Here is a 20,049-nt window from a genome sequence, read left to right as displayed (position 1 = left end):
TGGGCTACAATATTTTTCTCATTTCCTGTGTTTTAATGTCGGCTTCCCATGCCCCACCGCCATGGATGTGGCTCTGCCCATTGCAGATCCTTTGTTATCCTACCTTCTCTGGAGAAGGCCACCTGTCTTAACAAGAGAAGATAGTTTCCTGCCAAGACTTTACAAGAGAGCATGTTGCCAGCTCATTGCCCCTTGTCGTGGAAGAACCTAGAAAAAAACTGCATTATCTCTGAGTAGATGGAGATCACAAAGGGCATGTGGCCCAACCATCCCACTTGCAAAATCCCTTCCTGCCCAGGACCCCAGGTGTCACAGGTGACCTGATTCGATGCAGCAATCTGCTCTGGCTGACTTGGCAACAAGGTTCCTTCTCCTAGCGACTTCCACTGGGGTCACTCCTCCTGGTTGTGCAACTTGGGCCCTACAAAACCCCCCCCGGCGGGGGGGGTCACCATTCATCTTATCAGGGAGTTGTACAGTTTAATATTTATTTGGCTGTGCTGGCTCTTAGTTGCAGCACGTGGGATCTAGTTCCCTGACCAGGGAGGGAAGCCTTGCCCCCTGCATTGAGAGGGTGGAGTCTTAGCCACTGGACCCCCAGGGAAGTCCCTGGAGTTGTGCGGTTATCACAACTCGCCAGCACAAGGCAGCCAAGTGTCTTGAGAAGAGGTGCCTTTTTCTAATTTGCCTCTGCCAGGACAATTAGAGGCTGAGGCTGGGCAGAGCTGGTTTTATGTATCTGCCTTACTCATTGCAGAACCTATTATTCCTGACACCCAGGACGTGGTCTGACAATGTTTACTGAAAGGGATTTAAATCTATTTCCTGGAGTCGTGGAGAACAGACTGAATCTCTCTTCTGACCTGACAAGCCTTTAGAGATACTTGAGGGTAGAGACCAAGTTCTTATGCCTTCTTTCCTCACCAAGCAAAACCCCTCATTGCACACCAGAGGTGGTTTTGTTTTTCCCTCTGGTGGTTGATGTCTTTTATTTATTTTTTTTCTGGTTGATGTCTTTTAAACTTCAAGTCCAGAATCAAATGCAGGGTGCACAGTGACTGATAACTCAGGTAGAAGACTCATACCAGCACCTCCTGCGTTCAGGCATCTGGAGTGGAGGCTGTGCTGAAGACACCTGCCACTTGGGAGGTGGTGGTGGCGACTACTGATGAATGGACAGGCAAAGTTTGGAAAGGCCTCTTAAACCTGTATCAGCAATGTCCATTATTCCAGGGCAAATACTGTTCCTTTAGGACCCCTTTAGGATATGAAAACTGAAGCTCAGGGGAAAACAGAACACTCTGCACTTCTCTCTGGTTTCTAAATAGAGTGAAAAAAATTACTTAAATGAGACAAAGCAAAAAAAAAGTTTCTAATAAACAAGGTTATTAGAAGTCATATTTAAAGATCTAAACTATCAGTTTTACATGCTGTTCTTACCATTAGGATGTTCTGTTTTCTAAGATTCATAAAGTGCTCAAAGATTATTTTAATGGTTTCATTTTATGAGAAAATTGCTTTAGGAGATTGTTAAAAAGCATTTTTATTCCACGGCTTTTCATTCTGTTGCCCTCTTAGAAGCTACCTAAGCTCCTGAGAAATTACTTAGGACATGTCATTTGGTTCAGGGTTGTTTGTGGGTGACAGTATGTGTTTTTGTCTTTGAAATTATACTTCTATTTCTTTATCCAAAATGTACATTTTATGCAACCAAGGACAACAAAACACAAACATCACAACTATTGCCACCTAGAGATGATAATTTATTGTTTTACCAAGATTTGGAAGAGAACATAGAGAATATTTATTACAAATCCCCACCATCTCCTTCCCCGACCTCACTAAACATTTCTCTGTCAGACAGCACCAGCCTCCTGAAATGGACCATTGACTGCAAGTGCATATCAGTTTCAGTTTGCTGCTATTTTTCATCATTGAAACTTTTAGCTCTTGAGCAAGGTTTCAAAAGACTCTTCAATGGAGGAGTTTCTTAGCTTTAACAACAACAACAAAAAAACCACTTTCCCTCTAAGATCCCATTACTTACCGAAAGAAGTCTTTCCATAAATGTTAGAGGATTTTAAATAAACAAGTTCACTTAAAAAATCATTTACTGAACATCTATCAAGCACCTGGACTCTTCAAAGACCAGTGAAATGAAAAGGCCAGGGTTGAACAGCAATAACTTAACTCTGGGGGCGTACAAAGACAAGTGAGCTGCTTCTTTTGGTCTAATTTATTCTAAACGAAGATACCAGGAACTGACAAAACAGGAAAGGTTTATTTTATTCAGTCTACAGATAAACAAGACAATGCCTGAGTTAGTTCTCTATATATATTTAGGCTTATCGTGTTGACCTGGGTGTAATAATCTCTATTTAACTAAAAGCTAATAAAAATACATATGTTCATTTTAAAATAATTGCTGATTTTGCCTGCATACCCCACCCCTTGCCCCTAAACTCACAGATTTTCCTGTATCATCACAACCTGTTTCCTCCCACCCACCCCCCTCACATATCTGTTTTCACATAAGAACCCCTACCACCAGCAGAAGCATCTCTAATATGCTCTGTCCTTGCTCAGGCGGGGCAGGGGCCAGGTGGAAAGGCGGGCGAATACTGGTCCACAACTCATGGGCAGTCTCTCTCCTCTCTCCCCCAGGCTCCCCTGTCACTCTTAAGCAGCTGGAGTCTGTCTTCTACATCCCTCCTCTCCACTCTCCTTCATGGCGAATCTGACCTTGTTGGGAGAATAACCAAAAGCAACTTGGGGGCACCTGTGGCTGCCCAGTCCCTTCCCTGGACCAAAGGAACTCGAAACCCACATCTGACGCTGGAATGAAATCCCAGTTTCAGCATCACCTTTCAATACCTCACAAACTTAACTCTGCATCTTAACACACTCAGCCTGACTGCTTAATGAGTGCTTGCTGAAGGGAGAAAATTTAATTTAGGGCCAATTAACTTTGCTGACTGCTGTGCAATTTGAAGTGAGTCATGATTCTTTAGTAAATGGAGGTGAGAAACTCAACAATTAAAAGAAAAACCTGTTAAATAACTGACCATTGTTCAGAAGTCAATCTAATGTCTCTTTACCTTCCATGGTTTCAGGATAAGAGAAAAACATGAGGTTTGTGGTATCCACTATTAAACAGAACCAGACAATATGAAACTAAGTTCTCATGTTAAGACATTATTATGTGATGTCTAAAATATTTCCCAAACTTCTGTTTGACCTGCAGAATCGGAGATGGCTTACCTCCCTATAACTTCAAGTTTGTTTTTACAAAGCTCTGAAAAGTAAAACAGATAAATTCAGTTTTAGATAGAATAAAAAATTAATTTGAATAGCAAAATAAGTAACTACTTTTCAATGTACAGTAGTGTGTCCATCCCAGGAATGAAACCCAAATGTTAGAAACTTTTTAAACAATGCTTTCTATTATATTCTCCAGCAGTAGCTGAAATAAAAATCTACTCTAACTTCTACAAAAACATCTATTTATACCACTTACTTTCCTTTTCTGATTCTACATTTTGCTTTGCAATCTGCAGACCTGCATTTGGTTTCCCAGTTCAGGCACCATGGCCCCCTCATCGCTATTTCTGAGCAGCTGCCCAGAATCGGACCACAAACACATGGCTTCTCTGGCAGGTATTGCTGTCACTGTCTGACTACAGGTTAATTCCGTTACACCAATTTACACGATGATTCTTCCGTGAGGGTGGTAGGATGAACCTGGTTAGCTAGCTTTAGATGAGTATGTCAGGATGACCAGACCCTGCAATAAAAGGTGATCAACTCTAGGATAAAGAACAGAAAAAAGTTCTTTCTCAGCTGTGAATCTTCTCAAGCCCTCTCTCTTAATAATCACAGGCCAGGGGAGGTGAGTGGGATCAGGGGAGGTATACAGGAGACTCCTGTACACAGGAGGTATACAGAGGGAACACTGCAATGCCAGGGCCTGGATGCATCTGTGTCTGTTTTCCAGGGAAAAGTCCATCTTGGTGTTTTCCTACCCCACGTTTTCTCAACACAGAGGTAAGAGTTAGTGGGGGAAGCAGGATGATGCTTTACACCACTGGTCCAGGTCAAGATAGTAAGTGGTCCCCCTGGCCTTCCCAGTCCACTCCCTACTCTCAATTCATGGAGCAGACCTTCTTTCGCCCCCGACAAGCTCAGAGAACCCATTCTCCTTGCTGGAAACGGTGATCTGGCAGCTAAGCGTTGAGTTCCTGGCTGTGGAAACTGCAGGCGTCTATAGCAACCTGTTCCATTTTAGTTCCCTACTCACCTGTCCCTTCTAACGAATCTACCTCATTCCTAAGTTCTTGACTTGATAAGCACCAAACTATGAAGTTTTTTTTTTTCCCCTCACTGTTCCCTCTCCTCAGTTCTGTGAATTGACTTTTTGTCTGTGTCAATTTCACTACTCACTCCAAAACACTGCTCTTTTGGAGTGATTGATGTGTTCTGTCAAATAGATTAAAATAAAAATACATTATCTGGTACAGGGAGTATACAGAGTGACAGGGCTGGGGCGCAAAACACAGACACTGATGTGATCATACAAAATATACAGAAGTTCCCAAGAGCAACAAGTTTTGTCAGAAATTGTACATTTTGCTATTTCTTTAGCATTTCCCCACATTTTTTTTCTTCTGTGGATCCTCTGCAGTTAAGATTGAGCTTTCTCCACAGTGTTTCTGAAATTCGTTACATGACTGGAACACACTGAAGGAATTCCTTTTCTGTCCAAAGCAATGAGCGCTATACGTGGAAAGTTTTCCTCACAGATAGTATTAACAATGTTTATTTACAGTGAGCTTTTTGATGCTAAGAGCTGAAATGTGATTAAAGGCTTTGCCATATTTATCACATTGAAGAGGTTCCTTCCTGGAATGAATTTTCTGATGCCAGGTAAGATGCGAATTCTTACCCATCAAAAGGGTCAACCTGTCTGTACATCGTTAGCAGTTTCACTTTTATGTCTTTAATAAAATACTAAGTGCCCTACATATCAAGATGCCTCATACATCTGCAGTCTTAGGCTTTAAGCCTTGTCTGCCAGGATGAAGCAGAAACAAATGCCCAGTAACCTGAAGAATTTTACTTCTCTTCCTGGCAAAGTTAAGGAATATTTTTAAAAACCTCTCAAATATTTCCACTGGGTCAGCTAGCATGCCAACAGTTAACTAGAGTCCTTGAACTGTTAACAGACTTCAGCCAGTTGAGGACTTTCGAATGACGATTCCAAGCACTAATTTAGATGTTGTGAGCCTTCTGGACCATGACCCAATTATACTTTGTGCTGAGCAGCTGATAAATGAATTCAATGCCAATAGTTTTAATAAACAGCAGTAGCCTGTTTTCTTCAGAAAAGATGTCTTCAAACAGCTACTTCAAGGAGTCCATGTGCTGAAGACCTGGAGCAACCCCCATAGCCGTCCCAGTCAGTACGATATCCCAGGAAAATGGGAATTACATATGGGGGAACAGGTTATAATTTCCATAAAAAGAAATGATGGCAGAATTATGTTGGCATGGAGTTGTGGCGCAAAAAGGCCAAGGTGGACCCAACCAACGTTCTTTCCCTCTTCGGAACAGGTGGTACTTTGATCAGTGTCTGGAGGTAAGCACCTCACTGCTTTCCGTAGTTCCCTGGCAGCAGAAGTCTTTGCTCAAATGCACCAAGTTTTCTACTTGACCATCCTTGTCTTACTCTGAAGAAAATTCCTCAAAGCAGTTTCTTCTACCTTCCCTTTTCTATCAAAAGTTAGTCAGGTTTGCCCTTCTGGAGTATCGCTCCTTTTCTTAACCCAGTTGGATAGACTACTCTGGTCACCAGCTGACCTCGGTGAAATTCCCCCAGGCAACACACTGATGCGACTGCTCAGGAGCTGCACGGAAGCTGGGGGCAGGTCCAAGTTACAGAGGCCAGAGGATTAGTGCTATCCGGCCTGGAATTGAGGCTACAGCTGCCCCCACCCCCATGGCTCCCCATGAAGCTGACACTGTCTCATAAGGCTGCGTTGTTGGCTGACGAACAAGTGACGAATGACAGTTTTAGTTCTTGACGGAAAATCTCAAACTCTATGTGGCAGGGGGGTGGGGAGTCTCCTATCATGAGGCTAGTCTTCAGGTGTGTTCTTAGTCCGTTTCTAAGTTCCTGCATGAGCAGTCACCCCTACCTGAAGCCCTGATGACTTCCTGTGTAGCCCACGCTGCTTGGGGCTTGTGTGTGTGTGTATCCAAAAATGGTCTGTCATGAGCTTCTAAAAGAAGGGAGTGCAACCTCCTGCACAGATGGTGGGAAAGATCCAAGTTTCACAGCCTCACCGCAGCCTTCAGTGACGAGAAGCAAAAAAGACCCTGTGCAGAATGACTGCGACACAACCACCTACGTTTCAGTAGGCTGGTGAGCTTCTCGGAGCAACAGACATGTTTAGTAACTGCCAGATAATGGTGTAAAATGTTTTTTCAAAGTTTCTGGAAGGGGTGGGGAAAAAATGTTCCTTTTTCTGAAAAGCAACAGAAATCACATCTTCTGAACTTTATTGTTTAACGTTCCACACGATTCAGAAAGTGCTCCAATCATCACGGCGTCCAGCAGTTGACTGATAGGTTCTGGTGAACATCTTTGCCATAAACAGACATCCAGCAACAGCCTAAGTGTCTTTTTTAAGATGATGACAACAAAGTCACTTCTGATATTCCCTGGTATTCTCTCTCTGATCTGGGTCCAGATAAGAGTCTATGCTGGTGGTGGACTGACATGTTTATCTTCAAGACAAAAACAGGCATGAGACTCTGGAGCTCTAGCAATGCCCTTGGCTCTGAAGGTCTCACAAGCTGGCCCAGGCTACCGTGTTTCAGGTACTCCTGACTCACGGGCTCTGTGGTGAATGTAAAAGTCGTGCTAGAAGTCAGGCCTAAGGAACACTTCTTACATGTTCAGCACTATGTCCGGGGCTGTCCAGGATATAAATATAAATATACGCCCGCCAGGAGAAGCGTCTCTTCTGGGGAGTGATGAAAACTTTCACACGTGGAACAACGAAGGATTACAGACAGTATGCAATCAAGTGCTAACTCATGGAGAGATGCACTGAGGAGTGCGGACAGTATGCAATCAAGTGCTAACTCATGGAGAGATGCACTGAGGAGTGCGGCAGCGCTTCAGGGATTCAGGGACCTCACAAAGGGAGAGAAGAGTTTTGATCACAGTCGCTGTTTCAGCAGGCTCTCTCTCAGTGAGGAGGACAGAACCAGCTGCCTTTGGAATGCTGCCTGGTGCGCGTGGACTCTCCCTTTCAGGAAGAGATGGGAATCTTTGGTTTGATGTGGACGAGCGCAGTCCTAGATTTCTACAGCTTTGGTAGGCTACCAGTACCTGGACAGAACTTACCATATCTATGTAATTAGCTTGAGCAGCAGGTCTCCATGTAGTCTGTTTGAACTGTCCCTCTTTTTTGAGAAATAAGGTTCAGCAAGATGTTGGCCAAGCAGGGTTTGCCTGTGGCAAGCAAGTTTGGAAAATCGTTGTTATTTTCACAGACACGATCTCAGTCTTCTAACTATATGGTGTGGCTGTGGAGAGTCCAAGGCTGCCTTGGAGGTACCCTCATTACTGAAAGCCTTGACGTTTTCCTGTGTGTGTGCTTCTGCCCCGTGTGGAAGTAGCGTGTGGATTACATCCCAAGTTGAGCATCTCCCTACAGGAGCTCTGGAAGAACTACCGGCCCACAGACTAGACAGAGGCAGAACGCTGCTGATGTAGCTGTAAGGATCCTTGAGTGTGATTTTCTTTATAACCTGTTTAGGCTTTTTATTTCCCCTCCATGGGCACAAATCTCTGAAATCATTCTAGAAACGAAAGGGGGAAATGGCTTGACAAACACTTTACACACAGGTTTTCAGGAATGCTCCAAACGTGTCGAGGGAGGCCGGGCTGTACTCTGAGGCTCGCTCTCTGGTGTGGATTCTGTGATGCAGGGTAAGGGTTGAGCTCCGGGTGAAGGCCTTGCCACACTTCGTGCACTTATAGGGCTTTTCTCGGGTGTGAATTCTCCGGTGCAAAATAAGGTATGAATTTCGGTTGAAAGCTTTTCCGCACTCACTACATTCGTAGGGTTTTTCTCCCGTGTGGATTCTCTGATGCTTAGTGAGGTCTGAGCTCTGGCTGAAGGCCTTCCCACACTCGTTACATTCATAGGGTTTCTCCCCAGAGTGGATTCGCTGATGCAGAATGAGATTTGAACTGTGACTGAAGGCTTTGCCACACTCGTTACATTCATGAGGCTTCTCTCCTGTGTGGATGCGCTGATGCAGGACGAGGTTTGAGTTAAGACTGAAGGCTTTCCCACACTCACTACATTCATAGGGCTTCTCTCCAGTGTGGATTATTTTATGGCGAATAAGGCTTGAACTCCGTGTGAAGCATTTTCCACATTCGTCACATCTGTGGGCCTTGGTTCCCGTGGGAACCTCCTCAGTGGTGGTGAAGTTGGAGCTCAGGCTGAAGCTTCTCCCCAGACCCTTCCCCTTCTCCCTCGGGCCTCGCTCTCCTGTGCTGGGTTTTTTCTCCTTGACTGTAGCTGGCCCTGAGTCTCTCTTTTCTTTTCCAGCTTTCTCCTCAGGGTTTCTCTGCTGCCTTTCTACCACTCTGCCCTGCTGTTCACGCTTTTCTCCGACATCTTTCTGGAATTTTCCTGCAGTCTCCCCACGTGATGCCGAGTCTTCTGCACTTTCAGCCTTTGAGGTGGACTCCTCATTCTCATTCCTGTTTTCACAACCTGACACAATAAATAGAAAATACAAATAGCACCTTTTTCTTTTGAATACATGGGTTACTCAAGTGACACTTTTCCAGGAAACCTCTACATACCTGCAAAATGACTTCACAGTACAAATTGTAGACAAAATAGTAGAACAGTGGAAAAAAACATAGGGACAACAGGGAGAACTGGGAAATGCGAGGGCAGGCAAAGAGTAGGAAGGACAATGCAGGAAGTGTGTAGAAGCTGGGAACAAGCAGAAGGAACAGACCAGGCAAGAAAGGAAGGGAAGGGGTGAGGCATTAAGGAACATAAGAGGTCACAACGCATCATTCTTTAATTGGTCACCCAATAATTAATTTGAAAGAATCAATACACATTAAAAAAAAAGTTTCAGTTTTAACTTGGTATTTATGAAATTAGAATGAGTCTGGCAGGTGACGCGGATCTTGGGACACATGACATGGTTTCTCTCCACCAGGGAGAAGAGAGGTGATGTGCTCAAGTAACAGGGCTGAGGGAGAGAAGCTGGTTGGGGCATCAGTAAATGTAACTGAAACTTTCACTGACAGATGATTGAGAATCACTAAGAACAAAGAAAGTGAAAACATGTCTGGAGATGGCTCACAAAGGATGTAATATAAGAAAACAAGATTTTACAAATGCAGAGCTGATCTCTGATTTTAGCAACCTGCAAAACCTGGAATATATTTTTATTGCGGACTGCTATAGTCTGTGTGCCCCCGTTTTTAAGCAGAGACTAAAAACTATTCAGTACAAAAACACTATTTTATATGTTTACGTTTGTCTAGGAGAAAAAACCAAACTAATCCAAATCTATTCTTCACTTATTTGGCATTAAGAAACCTTTCCAAGTGGGTGTGCACTACCTCAACACAACCACTGAAGGAGCTGAGTATCTAGCCCCTGACTTTAGTGATGAAACTGCCGTAAATACTGACCCAATCATAAGGAAAATCAAACTGGTCTATTCTTTTGAATTCCAAGCCTAGGTTCTTGATGATCTGGATGGTTCCCTATGTTTTAAGTTAGCAACAGGTGGGTACTACGCAGCTCACAAACACAGATCAGTATTTTGGCTTAATTTTCACCTCGTCCAAAGAGCAAGTATTAAAAAATGAACCCCAGCTAACCCTATGGTTCAAAACAAAACTTGAAGTTTCTGTAGTAACATCCTCCCTTCATTCACATTCCCCTTGCTCTCCCCAGGCAGAAGTCTCAGGAAGTGGGCCTTCCCTGTGACAGGACTGATTTGACAGTTTCCTACAGCGAAGTCTCCCAGGGGTTGAGACCTAACAGAGACAAATGAGATTGTCAGCTGCATCACCTTGTCATATCCGGTTGATGCCTCTGAGAACTTCTTTGTTCTTACTACACACTCAGGAGCCAGAGCTCTTCACAGAAGATCACCATTAGGTTTGGAACCTAGGAAACCTGACCCTGAGGGAGGGACAGGCATAAGGTCATGGAATTACACACACAGAGTTTTGGCGGAGCAGCGCTCGTAGGACGCAAGACTGAAAACCCGTGGAAGGATGCCTGGTGGGTTCAGGAACAGGTCCCAGGTTAGGATGAGACTGATGGTCAGCGTTCGTTCACCTGGCCCTCTACACTAAAAAATACAGACACTCCCCAACTCCAACAAAAGCACCTCAATTGTAACCGCAGGGAATAAAGCAGAATCCTCACTGGTGACCGAGTAGTTGAAAAGGTAGGGAATCAGAACGCAAGAGTTACTTCTGCTTTCAAAAGACTCCCTAGAGGTAAAACTACCTAGACCTAAGAAATCCACGTGGAGTCAGGAAGGCCCAGTGCCAGGCTTTGGGATGAAATAAACAGTGTTCTCCTTCTCCATCTGGTCTGAACAAAGGGGCTCGATAGTCTAACACATCAGAGATCCCACAGCTATTGGAAAAAGAAGCAATACACTCTTATCACAAGTAATCCTGCACCCATCTTACCCTGGGAAATCACGTTCCCATAATTCTCCTGCCTGGTGTCCCTATTGAGATTCCTCCGAGCCAGGTTCTGACATCCCCATTCCTCCAGGATGAGGGACACGGCCATGTCCTCGATCTTCACCATTGCCTGAAATAACACGAGATCCCCACACTCAGTTCCCCCAAAGCCCAGGGACAGTCCCACTGCCCGAACCTGCAGTCAGGGTGACTGCAAACCTAAAGGATGCTGGGAAGAAAAGGCAGCCACGCTAGGCTCCAGTGGACTCTTGGGGAGTGGGGGCTATTCTGTGGGCCCGGGCTTCAACAGCCAGCGCCTTGGGAGAAGACCGCCAGAAGAGCCCCAGCAAGAGGCAGATGGCAGGGACTCAGGAGGGCAGAGGGGCCCACAGCTCACCTGGGAATCTGCCGAGAACAATGCAGATGCCATCGCCTGGTCTCTGGGAGCCCCCTCAGGATGAGGGGCAGGAACGTGGGTGGCAGGGAGAGCTGAAGGAGGAGAAAGGAGCTGTGAGTGAAGCCAGCTCTGCTCTGGGTCCCTCTCGAATAAGGGCCCAGGGCACCCTCTTTCCTGTACCAGAGTGCCTGATGTTCAACAAGGAACTACAGAACTGATAATTACAGGGACTGTAAGAAGGCCAGCATAAGCTGTGTCTTCCCAAGACTTCTGTTCTTGAGCAGGAGGAACAAGAAGTCACAGAAGGTGAAACAGAGGCCCTAAAAGGGTAAGCAACTTGCCTAACGTCCCCTGCTGAGAGGCCAGAGCCAGAGCCAGAACCAGAACCAGAACCAGGCTCCTGTTCCCAGCCACAGAAGCAGGCAACACTCAGCTCGAGTCAGGTCTGGCTCATAATTTAACCTTCTCCAGTCCAAGGAACGTGTACTAGGACTTCAGATTCCCATCCAGTTGTGAAAAATTAAGTTTTAAAAATCTTTGGCAGTAATGTCTTGAAACAGAGAAGGAAGGGGCTCTTCTTAGTTTCAAGTTTCTGCCAATTGTTGCCCCTCTACTTTCTCCCTCACCTGACCAGTTTTTGGATCAAACTGGTTCACAGGGTCTGAATGCTGATGAGATATTTCCAAGCGTATAAAGGCATGGGTTGATGATACTCTTCTAATAAAAGACATATTCAATATAGGATCACACTAACTGCCATGTATAAAACTGGAAAATTCTTAGGAGACTGCAAAATCAAAACCTTCCCTTGCCAAGTAATGTTAGATTTGGAAATGTTACTGGTAAACAGATGATGTTACTGTATTGCAAAGATATTAGAAAAATCATTCTGAAACAGAATTACTAAAAGCTAGAGCAAAGTGTCCAAAAAGATCAAGTACCTAGCATTCCAACCTTACAAGAGTGAGGAAACACCGGTCGAAGATAATCAGCACAAAGAGGAAACTAAAAATAAGTGCGTATCTACTACGTAACAACTACCTATTCCAGGATTTCTAACGCTGTTACTGATCATCTGAAGCCCTCATCTGGCATTTAAAACCATGAACATCCTTTTCCATTCCTGATTTCACCCTAGGAGGAAGCAACGGGAGGGGTGGGCCGTGGTGGACTACCATCGCAGCATCTGGCTGGTTGGCGGGGCTTCTCCAGCTTATGACTGCTAGCTGCCCTCCAGAACGCACCGACAAGGATGCCCCCTTCAGCTTTACACGCCCGCCCTGCACGTCACCACAACAGACACACTGGGTGAGGACTGTGTTTATCAGCTCATGAACAATCATTCTTTTAGCATGTTATTATTATTTACTGATAGTCTATGTACCTACTTTGGTTTTAAAAGTGGATAAAATACATTAAGATTTCCCTCAAGGGAAAAAAAACTAATTTTTATTCATATGCCTCTGAAATGATTTTTTTTTGCCTCATGTTCCTCAACCAAAACATTTTTCCATCCTTTTCCCATTCTTTGGAATTTCTGAAAATAACCTAGAAAAAGAGTGATGTTATACAGTATTTATACATTTTAAAGAAAATGAATTTATTTATTTTTCGGCTGTGCTGTGTGGCATGGAGGATCCAGTTTCCCTCAGCATGCACTGAACAGTGCAGAGGAAGCAGAGTCTTAACCCCTGGGCCATCAGGGAAGTCCCAAATAAAATCAATTTTAAAACGATCCTTTTCAAGATAATTTATGACATACCAGAGTGCTGGATATATATCATCTCTTCTGAGGACTTTCCTGTTAATAAAAAGTCTGCTAGACACCCAGAATGCTAACAGTTCAACAAATAATATAATGTCCACTCAAGTTTATTATGCACATTCCACTTACCTCCTCAGTAACACTAACTCATGAAACTGGTCTGCAGGTTATGTTTCCTCTGATACATAGTAGCAATGACAACAGAAACAAACACGCTTCTCCACTACAGGCATCAGCACCACTACAGGCATCAGCACCACAGACGCATCTGACTGGCGTGTCCCCGCCTCACAACCCACGTGAACCCTGGCCTCTTACCTCGAGGTTGTAACAGACGGGGTTTCCGAGATGAATGCTTGAAATGGGACTGGGTGGGCTCATGAGGAAGGTCAAAGCTCGACGACTCCTGCACTGGATCCAGTGGCACCATCCCCCTTGCGAGCATCTCAGGCCCATGAACTTGACCTGGGACCTGAGGACAAACAGGTTAGGCTTGTGGGTAAATTACTTTTTAAACAGGAATTTAGACAAACAAAAAGACAGTAAGTATGCCAGGGGCTGGGCGAGGGCCAGGGCCAGAATACTTTTTTTTAACAGCCAAGCGGAGCAGGATCTAAGTACCACAAAGACTATAAATCCAAGCTTTAAATCAGTAACTCTCTCTCTGCTCCAGTCTCAAAGTCCACGTGCTGCTCACACATCACATGCCTCGCCTCACCTGCTGTCCTGACAAATCCAGCTCCAGATCCTCCAGCAAGGTCACAGCCTCCTCCCCGCTGTCAGGACGGTACTCCTGCAGCCAGGCCTGGAGCTCCCGGGGCAGAATGGAGAGGAACTGCTCGAGCACCAGCAGCTCCAGGATCTGCTCCTTGGTGTGGATCTCGGGCCGCAGCCACTGGTGGCAAAGTTCCTTCAGTCGACTCAGGGCCTCTCGAGGCCCGAAAGTGTTCTGGTAACAGAAGTGCCTGAAGCGCTGGCGGAAGACCTCTGGGTCGGGCGGGGGAGACTCCTGCAGGCTGGCGTCCTGCCCCCACATGTGCTCCTCCTCATCCTCCTCTTCCACCTTCACTATCACGATACCGTCCTTCTCCTGGGCAGCCTGCGGGGACAGACCTGTGGCTTCCCTCGACTCAGCAGTCATCATTCAGGCTCAGGGACCTGACTTGATCCGAACAGGGTCTGTGCTCTTGGGCTCTCCTTTCTGTCCTGTGAGATGTCTGGTATCTGTTTCTGTACTATTTCTGAAGAGTTAAAAAAAAAAAAATTACTGGTACCTTTATGGAAAGTGATACTTTGCGGTTAATACTTCATACAAGGCTACACATCCAAGCATTAAAAACGCCTCTGAATAGTAAAGGAAAAAAAAGTCCCTGGTACCAACTGTTTTCACTGTCACTTTATAGATATTAAGGTTTTGCAAGCAAACTCCCAAATGGCGAATTCTACCCTCAGGGTGTCTGCTGGAGTCCAAGCACTCTCCTTCCAGGGGAAGGCAGGTTATGACATCATGTGTTTACACACTCAGCCTGGTGAGAGCTGAGAGAGGGGTGCCAGGCGGTGGCTTGCAGCAGCACATGTACGAGCTCCCAGGACAACCTGGAGCACCCTCTTACAGATGACGCGACTGTGGCGTGGGTGACTTCGGCTGTGTACTCAGGAGCAACCTACCTAGTGGAGCCAACACTCAGGCCAGATCGGAAGGCCCGGATGTGTAACCCACCATTCAGATATTTCTATGTTTTTTATGGGTGCCTAGGTCAGTACAAAATGAGCCACTCTGAATAAGGAAAATATCAGAAGGTCTATTCATATTTTAAAAGTGAGAGAAAATAGACCACATCTAATGTACAAATGGATACTAACTAGCTCACTCGGTCTAAACGCTGAACATGTTCACAAGAGACAGGCTGGGGGCGGTGCAGGGGCAAAATAGGTCAAACGACACACACTTCCTGTTGTAAAATAAGTCCTGGGGTGGAGTCACAGCGTGGCGACTCCAGTTAATGCTGTGCTGCATATTCAAAAGCTGCTGAAAGAAGTTCTTAAAATTTTTCTTCAAATGAAAAAAATGTAACTATGGTGATAGATGTTATCCGGACTTATTGGGATCACTTGGCATTACACAGAAACATTGAATCATTATGTATCTTGAAACTAACCTTTATGCTATGTATCAACTACATTTTAGACAAGAGCAAGCAGCTTTAGAGATTCTTGCAGAGAAACTACTAGAAGGGGAGACACTAAGAAGGCAAACACACACAAACAAGAAAATGGTGGCTGAAGCTTCTATCCAGAGCAATCTCTAACTCCGCCAGGTTAGAAGGTGAAAACCAGTGTGGATCTAAATCTAACAAGAAGTCAACCGACAAGTGAAAAAGTAAAAAAAAAAAAAAAAAAAAAAGTATGAGGAAGGAATTATTAGTGGGTTGTTACATAATTTTAACCACTAAAACTGATACTCAGCATCCTTGAAACTCCTTATTGTCTACACATTTTAAAAACTTGGAAATATTCCCTAATTTTTTTAAGAACTTCCAAATGAGGATTTTTAGTGGGTCTTGAGCCTGTTTGTTAAAATTATAAAACATAAGAACAGGTGATATAAGGGCATGGAAAAATGGAGATGTAGAAGCTGAATTTCAAGAACAAAAACTGAAGAGGGTTGGTGGACAGGAGCAATCACGAGTTACTAAGCAGATGCAAAAATGTATTTCTTTCATCTGAATTGACAAACCTTTGTTGAGGCATCGTTTTCACCTCTTACAGCCATCAAAATAAGCAATAAGTTTTAGACACAGCATCTGGCTGTATCAAAATGAGATAAGCCAATAGTTTTAAACTAACAAAACATTTTTAATTACATGACTTTCACTAAAAAATTATTAGTAATTTTGGTGGAAAATGGATCACGTACATTTAAAGCACAAGACTATTTTAGAAAAGCACTACTGTATTTTTTAAAAATTATACAAAACACTGGTATAATGATGTATGTATGTAGCTTTTGTAAACAGTTTTTACTGACAGGATTGTGTGACTGGAAAAGTTTGGAGAAGACCGTTCTAAACAAACATCATGATTTTAATTTGAGGTTTATAACCAGATTCATTTTTCTTTCTTTGGTCCCTAATAAAAACCAGAAATCATTATTAAAATAGCAGCTTATGATTACAATAAAGAACATTACATTAAAAAAGGCTCTCTGCATAAATATAAAAAGAATGTGGGAATTAAGTCATTTCTCCAATACTTTAAACTGGTAAAAGGCCTATTGTAAACCATCTTCTAAAAAGCAAGGGAATTCCAGAAGAACATCTACTTCTGCTTCACTGACTGTGCTAAAGCCTTTGACTGTGTGGATGACAACAAACTGTGGAAACTTTTTAAAGAGATGGGAATACCAGACCACTTTACCTGCCTTCTGAGAAATCTGTATGCAGGTCAAGAAGCAACAGTTAGAACTGAACTGGTTCCAAAGTGGGAAAGGAGTACATCAAGGCTGTATATTGTCACCCTACTTATTTAACTTCTATGAAGAGTACATCATGAGAAATGCCGGGCTGGATGAAGCACAAGCTGGAATCAAGATTGCCAGGAGAAATATCAACAACTTCAGATATGCAGATGACATCACCCTTATGGCAGAAAGTAAAGAAGAACTAAAGAGCCTCTTGATGAAAGTGAAAGAGAGTGAAAAAGCTGGTTTAAAACTCAACATTCAGAAAACGAAGATCATGACATCTGGTCCCATCACTTGGAAACAATGGAAATAGTGAGAGACTTTATTTTCTTGGGCTCCAAAATCACGGCAGATGGTGACTGCAGCCATGAAATTAAAAGACACTTGCTCCTTGGAAGGAAAGCCATCACCAACTTAGACAGCATATTAAAAAGCAGAGACATTACCGACAAAGATCTGTCTAGTTAAAGCTATGATTTTTCCAGTAGTCATGTATGGATGTGAGAGTTGGACCATAAAGAAAGCTGAGTGCTGAAGAATTGATGCTTTTGAACTGTGGTGTTGGAGAAGATTCTTAAAGAGTCCCCTCGACTGCAAGGAGATCCAACCAGTCCATCTGAAGGAAATCAGTCCTGAATATTCGTTGGAAGGACTAATGCTGAAGCTGAAACTCCAATACTCTGGCCACCTGATGCGAATAACTGACACATTTGAAAAGACCCTGATGCTGGGAATGATTGAAGGTGGGAGGAGAAGGGGACGACAGAGGATGAGATGGTTGGATGGCATCACCAACTCAATGGACACGAGTCTGAGCAAGCTTCAGGAGTTGGTGATGGACAGGGAAGCCTGGCATGCTGCAGTCCGTGGGGTCACAAAAGTCGGACACAACTGAGCGACTGAACTGAACTGATCCATTCCTTCAGACTTGTTTTGCACTCCACCCCCTTGCTGGGGAAATATATTTTGTTTTTCAATTTCAAAGCAACTTTATCTAGAAAGTCCTTGGTTACAAGTATTCAACTCCCTAAGCATTTCTGAAGATTTATCATACGCAAGGGCTTCCCAGGCGGCACTGTGGTCAAGAATCACCTGCCAATGCAGGAGATTCGGGTTTGATCCCTGGGTCAGGAAGATCCCTCGGAAAAGGAAATGGCAACCCACTCCAAAATTCTTGCCTGGGAAATCCTATGGACAGAGGAGCCTGGAGGGCTACAGTCCACAAGGTCGCAAAAGAGTCAGACATGACTCAGTGACTAAACACAAATACACATGGTGTCAGCCTAGACTGAGGGGAATAAAAAGATGAGAACTGCGATTCCCGTTTTTACACAAATCATTACAGTACAGAGCAGATGTTCCAACAGTTCTAAGGAGGTTTCCACGTGCTGGGGCAGCCCCAAGGGGTACCTGACAGCTGACAAGGCAGCTTCCAGGAAATGGCCCCACGGAGCTGGAGCATCAGAAGAGCCAGGACCTGAACAGAAAGAGGCACAGGCAGGGAGTCCAAGAGACCACTCTTTTGGCTGGCTTTCTCTCAGCTGGGAGGCTAAATAACTCCTGTAAGGCTGGGTCTCCTTCATTTCATTCAGAAAAGTGGAAAAAAGAGTATCTTTTCCAGTGATGCCTCCCAGAGCCGTCTTCCACCATCCCAATATCCAGGCTCCACATCTCCTGCTGACACCAGTGCCTCAGCCCCACCCAGTCTGTCTTGCTTCCATTTCTCCCTGTTCCAACATGAACAACATACCAAGGTCAACTTAGTATTGCCAAAGTCTGCTGCTGGTCATTCCCTCCTTCCCCAGTTACGCTCAGTGAATCCACTGGACTCTTCCACTCCCATTACTTTTCTCTTAGTAGTAGTGATTCCCTCTATTTCAGCCTATTCGACCCATTAACGTTCCCGTTAACATAATACCCATTAACCTGGGGTATGACTTGGCATCTTTACTTCTTTGCTAGGACAAATCTCCCACCTTTATCAACCTCAACTGGTCAAATTTTCACTCACCTTCAAGATGTACACTGTTTCCTGACATTCCAAATTAAAGAAGATATCTTCCTCATCTGAATGCTCTCAAGACTTTCTCTGTCAGGCATGTCCGCTCTCCTTGTCTTACCATTACCTGAGTTTCTATCACCACTTCCCAACCAAACATTAAGCCCCTCGAGAACAAGGACTCTTGTTGACTCTTCTTCTAAAGAACTGGGCAGACCTTAATTCTGTTAAATTGAAGAGAAGAAGTAAGAACAACTTAAACTATTTCAGCTCCCCTTGTCATCTTACTGCCTTCAGTGGCAACTAGGGATCAGCTGGTCCACGAACATCTCATTCACTCAGACTGAGAATTTCATCTCTGATTCCTCTCCCCTTACGTAAGTACATTCATCTCCAAGCACCAGGGAGATGCAGTTCTTTGTTCATACTTATTTTTCTATCTAGTTCTGTGAAGAATGGCTTCTTCTCTTTGGTGCCCTACCTTCATTTTCTGCCTCCCCTTCAAAATTCATCTCCAACCTTGCTCTCAGATTCTTCTTCTTACAACTCCATAGAGCCGTCCAATCCAACAGCCCCCAGCACCTGGTCCCAGCTTCCCCATCAAGCTTCATTTCCCATCAGTTTCTTCCCCTTCCCTGCATGAACCTTTTCCATCCAGCAAAATTACTCTACTCAGTATTTCCTAAATGTCTTATATTTTGACTGTCTTCCCTTTCTCACATCATAATGCCTGGGATTTCCCTCCCAGTCTTCCCTGCCTTTTCAAATCCTCCTTATCCTTTAGAGCTAAGCTGAAATGCCACTTACCCCTCATCTGTTCAATTCAAGAAGCCTCTAGCAGGCATAATAGTAAGAACCAATGTTAACTGGTCGATGTACCAGGCATTTCACACAACACTCTTAGGAGGTAGGTATAATTATGGTCACAATGTATAACAATGAAGCTAAGGTTGATAGATGTTAAGTAACACCCAAGGTCACAGAGCAATTAAATGGTTAAGTCAGGATTTGAAATGAGTTCTGTGGGACTCAGTTCAGGTTCCAACCATCACACCAAACTCGCTTAAGCAACGGGACAAACCCTGTTATAGTGAAAGCAACACAAGTTGTAACAACTGAATTCTAGTCTCCTATGAGGAGTAAGTTACATGACCCTGGGTGAGTTATTTAACCTCTCTGACACCCAGTATCTTTACCTGTCAAACGGCGGGCAGGGTAGGATCAGAGGAGCAGAAAACTACCTCTGGGGTCCCTTTGAGTTGCAAACCATTCTGACACACTATCCGATATAGATAAGATTATCCCCAGTAACTGGTTTTCACCAAAGGTAAATACAAAAGATTTTCTTACAAGAAAGGCTTGGAGTTACAAGCTCAGTTTATTTCAGAGGCTATTTTCTAAACAGGCCAGTATCTTTTCCAGGGTATAGTCTTGACATTTTAAACAAAGTGCACCCTCCCCATTTTTGAGAAGCACTCTGAAATGTTTTAAAACATGAAAAAGCTACCTTTAAAAGATACCTAGGTATCCCGAGAATTCCAAAAGAATACTGATACTCAGAATAAAAAGGAAAGATTTAACATAACACTCATCTGTATTTAAATACAGTATAAAGTTAGCAAAAATTTAAATGCTTAGATCAAGCAGAGAATCAGCAAAAGCCTAA

The 20,049-nt window shown here is 44.0% G+C and overlaps 1 protein-coding gene across 6 annotated transcripts in view; it reads right to left on the bottom strand.

Moving 5' to 3' along the window:
- Nucleotides 1-1,742: 1,742 nt before the first annotated feature.
- ZKSCAN1 (zinc finger with KRAB and SCAN domains 1) overlaps nucleotides 1,743-20,049 on the bottom strand; it is a 31,865-nt gene continuing 13,558 nt past the window's right edge. For 2 of the 6 annotated variants that reach the window (XM_086374052.1, XM_086374051.1), the window contains exons 3-7: nucleotides 13,640-14,162; nucleotides 13,240-13,393; nucleotides 11,157-11,248; nucleotides 10,763-10,889; nucleotides 2,977-8,798 (exon numbers count right to left, since the gene is read on the bottom strand). In XM_086374052.1, coding sequence (XP_086230178.1) covers nucleotides 7,906-8,798; nucleotides 10,763-10,889; nucleotides 11,157-11,248; nucleotides 13,240-13,393; nucleotides 13,640-14,065 — 1,692 coding nt within the window. In that variant the 5' untranslated portion in view covers nucleotides 14,066-14,162 and the 3' untranslated portion in view covers nucleotides 2,977-7,905. Of the gene's footprint in view, nucleotides 8,799-10,762; nucleotides 10,890-11,156; nucleotides 11,249-13,239; nucleotides 13,394-13,639; nucleotides 14,163-18,395; nucleotides 18,608-20,049 lie in introns of those variants that run through there. The other 4 variants (XM_086374054.1, XM_086374053.1, XM_086374057.1 and 1 more) reach the window with 4 other exon arrangements.

Source organism: Bos grunniens, chromosome 25, assembly GCF_055505025.1.
Source record: "Bos grunniens cultivar Pamir isolate PY7600 chromosome 25, Bosgru_T2T1.0, whole genome shotgun sequence".
Classification (NCBI taxonomy): domain Eukaryota; kingdom Metazoa; phylum Chordata; class Mammalia; order Artiodactyla; family Bovidae; genus Bos; species Bos grunniens.
Note: the sequence above shows the minus strand (reverse complement) of the source record. Positions and strands in the feature narration are given on the sequence as shown.